Source organism: Aedes aegypti, chromosome 3 (genome assembly GCF_002204515.2).
Source record: "Aedes aegypti strain LVP_AGWG chromosome 3, AaegL5.0 Primary Assembly, whole genome shotgun sequence".
Classification (NCBI taxonomy): domain Eukaryota; kingdom Metazoa; phylum Arthropoda; class Insecta; order Diptera; family Culicidae; genus Aedes; species Aedes aegypti.
The window spans coordinates 2,723,385-2,735,825 of NC_035109.1; the positions used below are offsets into that span (position 1 = coordinate 2,723,385).

At 40.3% G+C, this 12,441-nt stretch overlaps 1 protein-coding gene and 1 long non-coding RNA gene across 2 annotated transcripts; one reads left to right on the top strand and one right to left on the bottom strand.

Annotated features, from left to right (window-relative positions):
• Positions 1-1,444: 1,444 nt before the first annotated feature.
• Positions 1,445-4,086, bottom strand: LOC5567859 (glutamyl aminopeptidase). Its single transcript, XM_021851300.1, has 2 exons — positions 2,245-4,086; positions 1,445-2,186 (listed from the first exon to the last, which is right to left on the bottom strand). The coding sequence occupies exons 1-2, from the start codon at positions 4,084-4,086 to the stop codon at positions 1,509-1,511; spliced, it is 2,520 nt and encodes an 839-aa protein (XP_021706992.1). The 3' UTR covers positions 1,445-1,508.
• A 5,582-nt stretch (positions 4,087-9,668) lies between these two features.
• Positions 9,669-10,113, top strand: LOC110678684. The gene is made up of 2 exons (XR_002501837.1): positions 9,669-9,823; positions 10,077-10,113. It is a non-coding gene; the product is annotated as an uncharacterized LOC110678684 (long non-coding RNA).
• Positions 10,114-12,441: the final 2,328 nt, after the last annotated feature.

The window sequence follows — 12,441 nt, forward strand, 5'->3', positions numbered from 1 at the left end:
GAAGAATCTCAGAGTTTTTTTTTTCTCAAAAAATGTTAGAAAAAAATTCTAAAGAATCACGAAGGAATTTTCGGAAAAATTCTGGATATACAAAATTATCTCAGGCAGAAACAATAAAATCAATAGCAATAAATCTGTAAGAATATAAGAAGGATTTCTGTAAGAATATAAGGAGGATTTACAAACAATTACAGAGGAATTTTCGGATGATTTCCATAAATAAAGATTTAAAAAAATCCCCGTCATCTGGAAGATTCTTAGCATTATTTTCGGAAGTATTCCACAGGGATTTCTGGGAGAATTCCATTGGGATTTACAAAAGAATTCCAGAGGAATTTCCGAAAGAATCCCAAGAATTTGCACGGAAGAAAGTGAAGTGAAATAATAGATTTTTTTGATTTTAGTCTCAGGCGTCTTTCCGAGAGTATTCTAGAATAATAGGTATAATCTAAGACATTTTTCGGAAAGAATCTCAAAGGGATTTTGAAGAACTTTCAAAGAGTTTCACGGAAGAAATACTGAAGAATTACGAGGAAAATATCAGAATTTAAAAAATAATTTCGATTGAATTTCCAGAAGAAATCCCGAGAAATTTTGTGAGAATCCCCGAACCCAGATTTTTAAAATAGATTCCATTACACTGGAAAGCAATCATTAAATCATTTTCGGCAGAATTCCAGAATTTTACGGCAGAATTCCAGAATTTTACAGCAGAATCCTGAAAGGATTTCCATAATAACCCAAGATGGGTTTCTGGGATAGTCCAATAGGAAGTCCCAAGGAGGTTATTGGAAAAATCAGAGCGATCAAAGAAATAACTACATATAATAATTTCAGAAGGGTTTCTGAAAGAATCTCAGTGAATTTTCAAGATGTCCTCTAGCACCACAACTAATATATACTAATATATACAACTCAATACTTAATTATAAATTGCGTTAAGCTGAGTGTACGCCATCCAGTTTGGGGGCGGATTGACGGTATCGAAGTGGATTAAAAACAATTATAGGAGAACGTGTGGAAAATACATATGAACTGCGCAGAATACATCAGACCGATTTACCATTGCTGACAATGATCATCAGTTGATTTTCCGCTACTGTTTTTTTTTTAAATCACAATTGTTATTTCTTTCCGTGCACGCGCTCGGGAAATGAATCTGGCCATGGTGCAACAACCGCGCTACATTCGATGAATCCTATGCGACAAAAATTGTCGGCGCTATCCGTCAAATTCGCTCACCAAAGCTATTTTGGTGACTTTAACATCACAGCTTAGGACTCGCATTGGGATCTGTCGATGCGCAACCTCAGTCTATCTAATGACGAATTTAAACGCCGACGGTTTGTGGTCGGGATCGTTTTAAAAAGAAAAAATATAATATTCGGCCGAAGTCGCAAAATTTAGAGAAAATAGTTTTTATTTTGAAAGAATACGACAGTTATGTGATAATAAAGAATATAATTTATTTTCTCCACAAAGTATGTCAAATGCTTCCACACCTAAACCTAGCGACTTTCCTGCTGTGCCATATAACGTTCAATAAACTCGACAGCTTCCGGCTTGGCCCAGATATTTGTTTCGGGTGATCCGGAACCTTTACCAGTGACTGGGAGATCCAAAGAGTCCTCCAAATCCTCGATCAACTTCAATGTTTTTGAACTCTTTGTGCTCTTTGAGACGCGCTCCAGAGCAAGCTCGATCGTTGAAGATCCCAAAACTTGCACCAGATCCGGTTCATTTTTCAGTAGGGAGTGAAACAGTTTAAATCCATTCTCGTCTAGTGCCGATACGAAAGCGGCTATTTTTTCGGGGTTCGACATTTTCTTCAACTCAGTCAGTGCTCGTCGTAGATGCTTCTCGTTATCAACGCACCTCAAGTAAGCAATAGGACAAGAATGTTGCTTCTTATTCTTGGTTAATAGCCATTCTAACTCATCATCACTAGCATTGTGAAGACCGTAACAGTAAGTCATCCGAGCCCAGTTAGGCTCAACAGGTATGTTCTTCGAAACGGCTTGTTGGAAACGAGATCGAGCTTGCTGTAAGCAATCCTTCTTACCAAACCAACAGGCAAGATCAGCTATTTTAGATTGAATGTGAAGTTCCATTTGCGGATTCGATTGGTTAATATCCTGCGACGCAAAACTCTGATAATATGGCTCAATGATGTGTACGAAAAAATCCTAGAAATGAAATGTTGATTAAATTTCAAATGTTCGGAATTTTGAAAGAATAATCTACCTTAACAACCTGCGGCGGATCCATTTCACGATAATACCACGTTTTCAACACAATATACGCATCATACCATACATCATAGCACGTTTCGTTCCTTAAATACGTCAGTAGGTTCAACAGTATTGAAACATCAAGCTGATCATTCTTCACAAAATGCAAAGCATCATCCAACAATTGCATCCGACTCACTCGATGAATACTGGAAGCGTTCGTCTGAAGAGCTTGAATGATCAGTTCCCAGTTTCGTTGATCGTAATTAACGCGATAGAATCCAAATTGTTCCTTGTTGAACAAAATCCAATGATCTTCAGGAACGTCAAACTTCAAAGTTTCATTGCTGGTAGTGAGCCACTGGAATGGTCCCAGCTGATCAAAGTGCGATGATTTTGTCGCGAAATTGTACGGAAGAACCTTCTCTGATCCGTTTTGCGAAAGGATCACTTTACCTTCCGAGTAAACGCGTTGCACATTCAGAACAGGTGGCTCCTCGTCGCTATACATCCATTGGTTGAAGATCGATTCGAGTGTTGTACCTTCCGGAAGATTGTAGTCATCTTTCCACAAAGTTTGGGCCTCGGAACATAATTGTGCAGTTGTCAATGTCCGTGGTTGCCTGTTCTTCGACAAATTCTCCATCACCGTCGCCCACTTGCTGTCCAACACCATCAGCCAAAACATGTTCAGCACACTGCTGGGTCTCTCGTAGTCTCGTAACAGAGATCTTTGTACGACATCAACTTGGTAGTGCATCATCATGAACTCGTGAGGATAAATCTTCTCCGCATTGTAGTAAGTGTAAACGTTCGCGAACGCCTGGAGAAGTCTTTCTTCTTCTGGCGCGATCATGTCACCGAACCACTGAAGCATCAGATTGTTACCGGCTGATCTCAAAAATGCAGATAATTTGTTGAAGTCGTCCTCTTCCGGATTGTACATCATGAATTTTTCATTTACAAATTTCCTCTCAAACTCCGTCAAATTGGAATGAGAGAACTTGCGTGGAACGACGATCAATGCGTAATCAGGCACGTTGTAATCAACAGCAGTATGATTATCCATGATCTTCACCAGATCGCGACACACGGATGTAACATACTCCAAGGATTCCAGTATGTCTTCACGGGCAACTACAGTCACCTTACCGACATGCTTTGAACCAAAGTCAGCCACAAAAAATCCCACATCGAAAACATGCATCTCGGGAGTTTCTCCAAAACTGGAAACAACATATTCTTCTCGATCGTGTCGCGAGGGAGGATCTTCCAAAGGCATATTGGACCACGCTCGGAAACTCTCGTGGTGAGCAACCGACAATTTGAAAGTTGCTTTGTGTTCCTCGCCGAAATGAGGGAATGCACTTGGGCTCTCGAGAAAGCCACACTTCTTCGGTTTGCTCATCAAATAGTGCCCGACAGATTCATCGTCACCTTTCTGGTACGATCCTTTGAACATGGCATCGCTATCGGACGCGGTACCACTAAAAGTGACCTTCAGATGGTAGTTCCCCGATGGAAGCGAATTTTCTAATTTCAATAGTAGATTTCCGTTTGGCAATTCACTTGGTTGCGTCTCATAAACTTCGTCCTTATTGTTCAGAGCGACAACCCTGATCGTTAGATTCCTTGCATGGAGTTCAAGCTGATCAACTTCTTCCGTTACGTTGAAACATATTTCAACGGTTCCATCGTACGATTCGCTACCGCTATGGATGTCAGTGCTGAATTGAACATTGTAATTATTTGGTATAACACTGCTAGCCAAACTGCCACCTCCAACGATCAGGAACACACCAAGCACCGGGAATAACATCTTCAAGCCGTAATCACTCGAACTCAACTGAAGCATCCAGCGGCCGAATCAGCGTTTTATGCTTGGACGAGATGTTTTGAAAAATTCTTGTTTGTTAAGATAATCGGTTAAATGGAATGAGATTATAATTACGATTACGGCTAACTACTACGAAGCAGGGATTGAATCCTGAAAAAAATGAGAGAATCTCTCACGTATCGCTCTCTGTAACTATCATAACATACTGCACGTTATGAGAGACTGTTTATCGTATACTGCTACAACTTTGATCAGATTGGGGGGATAGTAGTACATGATAAAACCCCTCTAAACATGCTCCAAGCCTGGGGGACACTATTGCTATTGGAGGTTCGTGGATTGTTTATCGTGCCAGTAAAGAAAAACACTTATCCCCAACGGTAAACAAGCGAGAAAAATGGATTTTATCATCGCTCTCTCATTGGGGCTCTCGCTCGCTGCTTCCATTTATCAGACTTGTTACACCTTGCGATACAATGACGATCGTGGACCGCAACAGATGGGATGTTTTTTTTTGCTTGCTTTGATCGTGCTTCATACTCAAATGAGAGCGAATCCTGCAATGCCTGCTACGAAGTGATAGTGCTCTTCATTTGCATTTTCAAATGCAATTGCGGAACTCAGGTTCTCGAGAAAAGTGTTTTCTGTTATGATTTACGTAATGCAATTTCTCAAAGTTGAAGCAGAAATATATAACTGCAAGCTCTGGATAGAGGTTATCAAGACGGTTTTGCAATTGAGTTGCACGTTGTAAGGTAGCCTTCGAGCCGGCTTTCTGCCAGGCGATCATCAATTCTGTTATTGAGTTCCAGGTAGTTTTCTGTATTTATCAGTGAATCAAATTGTCATCAAAACAGACAAAAAACAAACAACAAAGCAAGCTCGCTCACAACCGTTTATCCCAACTGTTGTGGATAGAGATACAATCAAAAGCAAAATTGTCATGACAATCACAGGGCGCAACATTGTTGCAACCTTTTCTATTCGCGATTAATCAGTTATTTTTAACTCAAAACCAAATTTGTTTTATGGATGCTGTTCGATAGTTGTCAATATTTAACAACACGGAGAAAGTTCTCGAAAATTGCAATGTGAAGCCCTGAAAATCGCTGCACAAGTGATGATCGATCATTGTCATATTCTGTTCAAGTGATGATAAACTCATGTTGCGGAATAAAATTGTTGCAACAAGAATAGAAGATGACAATGTCTTTGTTGCTGCGTGTTTGGTGACAATTGATTCACTGGTATTTATATTAGCAGAACTTGATTCTTGTTCTCAGAAGTACAGCTCCGCAACTAGGATAGAGCCTACCTCTCACCTAAGTGTTCTCAGAGTACCGTAAAAACGGGTGTAATTGATCAGAAGAGTGAAATTGATCATCGTATCACACGATTTTATTTTTTAGTAATGGAGCACAAATATCAATGTAAGCTGCAGTAAATTAACGTTGTTTGTCGTAACTATTGTCGAATTGTGTGTTGTGAAGTTTTTTGCGTTGAAGAATGGTTATTACTATGAAAATAATGTAAAATTTCAAAATCATGCACGGTGCAGTATTAACAAACACCTATTAACTTCAATTTCTAAGCAAGGAGTTAAACATAACATAAACCTGAAAGTTTGTGAGGATGCTTGAGATATAACCCCAAACCAGATTTCATTACCAAAACTCGTACCAATTAGCTCAAATGGTTGAAATAATTGAATTTATGTTATATATCATTGAATTCGTTAGGAAATAGCATACATTTAGGCGTTTTCCGCGTAATTCTTGAAATTCAAGTATTCAATATTTATATAAATATTTCATTGTTTAGAATTTGACAAGCATATTCAGATTCAAGGAGCTCACATTTATCATGTAGAGTTGTTTTGAAAACTAACAATAATGGTATTGACAAGTGATCAATTTCACCCCGAAATGAGATCCCCTGATTTTTTATTTTAGAGATATTTGTTAACACTAAAATGACATTTGTTAGAAAATTTCGGCACATGAGTCGATGAAGCTCACCTTCGTACTTGTTTTCCTGCATTTAGTTGTTTGGAATTGTTAACATTATAGAAAACAGACTAGGAAAACCGTGAAAAATGATCAATTTCACCCGAAATTACGGTACTGTCACATATATAAACTGAGAACTTTCTTCGTTTTTGATATCAATCTTCAAAAAAATAAATTCATAGTAATCTGAGAATTCAGCGCAGTTAAGGAATAAAACGATTCAAATGGTTACTTGAAAAATAGTATTGCATCAACAAAAAAGCTTTATGGGTGGATCGCTAGCAAATCTATTCTAGATTATGGGAAAAATATAAACTAAACTGTATCCATAATTTACATTCGTGAATTTTTTGAAATAGTTCACTCGTTGAAATTGCGTAATTCCGCGCATTTTTTAAACGCTTTTCCATATTCCGCGCAGAAGAATGCCTAATTCCGCGCACTCATGAAACAATCAAATAAACAATAATTTTGATGAGGGGCTGCATCCATTCGTTACGTAACACTTAAAATTGAAAATTTTCAACCCCCTCCCCTTCCGTGACACTTTTTGTATGAGAAAACGTAGAGTTTTGTATGAACCGTAACTTTTTAGTCTACGTTCAGTTTTTTTTTATTATTTTTTTGTCTATCACATGAAATAAAGATAACCAATACCGTGGCATTGGTACGTGTGAATTTCGTCTAGGGGAAAGTGGGGCAATTTTGCCATCTTAAGAAGAGTCGTTAGTATTGCAATTTTTAGATCAATACACTAGATATGCACGATTTCCGTTGTCTTAAAAAAAATCACGAATGAGTTTTTCGTCCCTGGGAGGGAGAAACCAATACACAATTTTTGTACGTCATAGTGAGTCGGGATTCCGCTGTCACGAACTGTCACTGTGAGCCCAGATCTCAAACATTGGACTAACATGGAAAAAGCGCATAACTGATTAAAACACATTTTCGCATTTCATCCAAAGTGACAAAAATTGAATGAAAATCAATTCATGCACATAATGCAAGTAATGTCACGTGAGCACCTTTCAACTGATTGAATATAAAGTATTGAAAAACGCATGGTTTTACTTTTTCCAAAGAAAATTAATATTTGGTGCATAGAAAACTGTGGCCCTTTTTCCATGTTTGTCAGGAAAGATCGAAAGTACACAACAAAAGAAAACTAGCGGTTTTCCACAAGCCTGCCTTGATTGTTGTTGGCAAGCTGGAGTTATCTTGCAGTTCAAACCAGGCATTACAATAAGCCATTTTACGAGACGTTCGAATGACGTTTTCTGGCGGGCCGCTCATTGTTGTTGTTCAAAAAACTAGCATGATATCTGAATGGCGCTGGTCACATTTTTGTTGCCGATGACTTCGCCGTCTCCTTCAGCGCATGTTTCTGCCCGGTTTACATGTATTACAGGTAACGTAGATGAAAAATATCTTCCTTGCCTACTGATTTAAATTTTACATGCGAACATTAAAAACTGTGTTGCATTTCCACTAGCGCCATTATTGAATATGCTCCTTCCAAATGTAGCGCTAGAAGAAACGTAAATAAATCGGCCCGCCAGAAACTTTCAAAGCTGGTAAACAAACGGAAACCATATGATTCGAAACGTCTCATAAAATGGCTTATTCATCCCATCTTTCGATCCTTTGAGCATCATATGAATCGAATTGTGAGATACCATCTTAGAGCTCTGTGATCATTTTTTCGTCAGTATCTGATGCTCAGATGAGTCATCTTGAGCTCAGCAATCCATGTGTTTGATTTTCTTGGCGAAAACACACACTTCACGGAAATCCAAACGTTTGACAAGTGAAAATCTAAATATGGACCGATGCACGCGTTCATTATTTGATAATCAGAAGAAGCATGTTTCTTGATTTCAATTCATCCACATAATTACGCTTTGATATTTGTGAGTTATCCAATAATTATGTGCCTACAGCTATCCCCATGTCGGGCTCTGTATGTTCACGTACATTAAATACCCGTGGCATATGGGAATTCAATCAATCGTACACTCTCACCGTAACGAACATTTTGTTGATTAGCCATTTAGCTCAAATGATATAAGGTACAAATCTTTGTTAACGCGGTTCACTGCCGGAAAGACCGTCCCACAAGTAAACCGCGTAGGTAAGTCTGGGAAGATAAACAAACTGTTTGTGAAACAAATTGTTATACAGTCTTGATTTCTTTAATCACTGGACAGTTGAAAACACTAACAAGCGGTTTCTTCACCACCGCTAAGGCCTTAAACCTTATTTAATCGTTTGAGTAAACGTGGTTTACAGCTTAAGCGAAGGTGAAGAAATCGGCCCTAAGTGGACAAGAACCCCTTACATTCTCTAAAAAGTCAAGAGTAACTTACCGGTCACTTTATAACAAAAACATTATGGGTTTTGTTCTTGGAAATACCGTTATTTATAAGATAAATAATACAAATCCAACATTGTGGTACACGGAAATGCTCGTGTTGTTCAACAATTACAGCATTGATTGCTTGAAAGTTCAAAGACTGACCACAGTTAACCAATATTCCAAAATTATTTTTCGCTGCTCTTGATTGCCAAATGCGGTGGTAAATTGCTTTACAATTATACATTGTGTTTATTTCTGTAAAGCAACATAGAAAAAATGTCTGGTCCAAAAATGTCCAAACCACCAAACAGCTGTCAAGATTATCTTTGCATGCTCAAGATTGAGAGATCATATCATGTCAGAGCGCTCTTGGATTACAGATAATTGTCGTACCGCTTAGCCATCTTGTTTGGTTTTTTTTTATGAGCTGCCGATTAAACCAACTGCTCGCTTCGGAAATAGAACACTGAATGACCTACGAATCACACTTCGTTCGGCATCAAGCTCAATCTCGGATTTTTCTCTTTCACACTCTCTCTAGGCCAACTTCTCTCTCTCTTTTAATTCTGAGATTACGCTACCTAGAGTTATTTTACAAATCTTGTTCTCAATTTCGTTCTATCCCTAAATTTTCTTTAAGTTCGTGCGCTCAATTTTCTCTTATTTTAGGTGTCTCTTCGCTCTTTTCATATAATGCTCGCGTTCACATCGGCTTCTCTCAAACATTCGGGTTTCGTATGATGTCTACTGTCAACGCTAGTCTTGGAAGTTTTTCCATTCTCGATTCATTCCAGTTTCCGGTCATCTCGCAAGTTCGTCAATCGATAACACTGTTATTCACAATAGGCCAATATGAGGTTATTTAATATTGTCATATAGGGATGCCAAGTATATTTTTTTATCAATCATAATAGTCGTTTATACTCCCACAATATTCTCCTTCTCTACTCTTCCAGGATATTTTATCACTTTCTTTAACACTTCAGTCGTCGCGCTGTTGTATTTTGTACAACACTGGTGGAAAAACCTCGCTTTATGTTCACAACAGTAGCGTGGTGGTTTTGACAGTGGCCAACCGCGCGACGACTGGAAGGTTAAATTTAAAATTCTTTCAAAATCCTTCCTTTTTTTAATATTTTACAATTTCAAAATTAACCTAATAAAATTTACATGACGACATATTAAATTCTGGCAACACTTCTTACAATGTATTCCTCAACGTCATGGACGCAATTTTTGATAGCCCCATAGAATGGTGAACGTCACACATAGCGTCACCAGTTCACGGTAGATAACTGTCAAAATTATTTACAAATAAGATTTAGCGGAGGATGAAAATTATTACTGCCAATTAGTTGGAAAGTTTTATCAATAATTGTTTCCTTATTGAGTAAGTACTAGTTGGAAAACGTCGACCATCGAATCAACTCTCGATGATTGTATCTGATTGTGGTTGTAATGAAGAATAATTAGCCTCTATTGATCCGGTTATCATGACGACCAAATGTTCCGATCTAGTTCAGTACAGAGGAGTTTGTATGCGTTATGCTGTCCCATTAGATCAACTGCCCCAAAGAAAACACATTCTGGTAATTGTTATTCTCTAATTATTATTAAATCCGTATTTTCTTTATTTTCCATAGATTTTCGCCAACTGAAAATGAAACTTCACTGGAAAATTCGGTAAATGAAATCATCATTAAATCTCGCGGGTTTTCTGATCTCTCTTCGACGTAGTCCTGATCGAGTTTGACTGCAGTCCTCTTCTTGGTCAGCTTCTGTTTCCCCCGGCTGGACGTCGGATTCGCAATCTTCGTCAGAATTCAGGACACTTGAGACTGTTGGAGTATGCAATGATTGTGCCTCGTATGCAAAGCGGCAACACTGAATGTGTAGAATTTGGAGATTGAAGCTGCAACGCATGCGCCAGTAGGGCAGGCAGCGAGCGCGCCAAATGTGAGCGAAGAAAGGGAGAATGGAAAGTTTTACCATTCATCCGTAAAGTGATGTTCAATCCGTTCAGACGTGTTTATTAAAGCTTTCTCGTTGCGTACAGTAGTCAAGTTGTAGTTGTTTCTTTCCTACCGAAATCCTGGTTCCGCGTTCCGCTTCGGTGACCCTGTTCTGCGTTGTGGTGTGTCCACCTCTGCCCAACAGGTTATTGGCCCAGCAGTGCCGAAGGGAAGGTTCCGGATTGCGTAGGAAAAAGGTTCCGAGAGAGCGAAAGTGATCACGCCGTGTGTGAGTGTGTGTGCGTTGTTTCTCCGCGGTGGTGATTTTGCGTGGACAAAATGGCGGATGTGAACAAGTTTGCGTTTGCTAGACTGAATAATCAGAACTGGCAAATATGGAAGTTCCGGATGGAGATGCTCCTGACCAGGGAGGAGCTGTGGTATGTGATCGGTGATGCGAGGCCGGCTGTAGTGACCGATCAGTGGACGAAGGACGACCGGAAAGCTCGTGCCACTATCGGATTGTGTATTGATGATAACCAGTTTGCACTGGTGAAGGAAGCAAACAGTGCAAAAGCTTTTTGGGATCAGTTGCGTAGTTATCACCAGAAGAACACGGTAACGTCGCGTGTGTCTTTGTTGAAGAGATTGTGCTCGTTGAATCTCGCAGAAGAAGGTGACCTTGAGAGTCATCTGGTTGTACTTGACGATTTGTTCGATCGTTTGACGAATGCAGGCCAACAGCTGGAGGAGTCACTGCGGATTGCGATGATCCTACGCAGCTTGCCTGATTCATACGGTGGTTTGGTCACGGCGTTGGAGAGTCGTGCGGATGTGGACATCACGATGCAGCTTGTGAAGTCAAAGCTGATCGATGAGTTCGAACGTCGGAGGGAGCGTTCCAGCGAAATGAGTGTAACGAAAGCGATGAAAAGTGTGATAATGCAAAACGAAGTGCAAAGCGTGGGTGGACTCGGCAATAGAGCGCCAATGAGGAAATGCTACTTTTGTGATAAACCCGGTCATTTGCGTCGCAACTGTCGTTCGTTTTTGCTAGCGAAGCAGGAGCTAGAAAGTGAGTGCGAAGAGAAGAAGACGCCGAACGACAGAGTGCGTGTGAAGCAAAATGCGAAGCAAGCGAAAGACGAAAATGGTGGTGCCAGTGTGTGCTTCATGGCGGGAGTAGATCAGCGAAAGTGCTGGTACATTGACAGTGGAGCGAGTCGGCACATGACGGGCGACAGGAACTTTTTCAAGTCACTGAAGGAAGAAAAAGGCCCAAGCGTAATGTTGGCGAACGGTAAAGTGGTTACCGCTGCTGGTTGTGGCGAAGGTGTTGTGTACGGTGTAGACGGAAACGGAAGTAAAGTTGAAGTGAAACTAACCGACGTGTTGTACGTTCCGTCGTTGAAGAGTGGACTCGTTTCAGTGGACAGACTGACGGCAAAAGATTTTTCAGTGACATTTAAGAAGGATGGTTGCGATATTTGCGATGCATCTGGTAAGAAAGTGGTAATTGGTGAAAAGTCGGGGTCATTGTATCGGCTGAAGTTGGCGAAGGTTGAGAAGAAAGTAGAGGGCCAGCGGCCGATAATTGGCGAGAAGAAGACAACGAAGGGAAGAAGTTCACCAGTCGGTGTGGTGAGCTGGTATTCGGAGATGAAGCCGAATAGAGCCGATGATAATGAAGAAGAATACTTCGATGCGGACACTTCAAGCGAGGAAGTGGAGCCGCTGCATGTGGCGGAGACCAACAGTGGAAGCTCGGATTCGGATGCTGATAACTGGAGGGAAGTTCGGCGATCTAGGAGGAGTAATCGTGGAGTACGACCTGGCCGGTTGGTTGATTACGTTGTTTGAAGCAGGAGGAGATCAACCCGGCAAGGAAGGCAGACAGGATGCGGACGAGTACGAGGACAACATTGAGGAGGAGTGTTGGAGTATGCAATGATTGTGCCTCGTATGCAAAGCGGCAACACTGAATGTGTAGAATTTGGAGATTGAAGCTGCAACGCATGCGCCAGTAGGGCAGGCGGCGAGCGCGCCAAATGTGAGC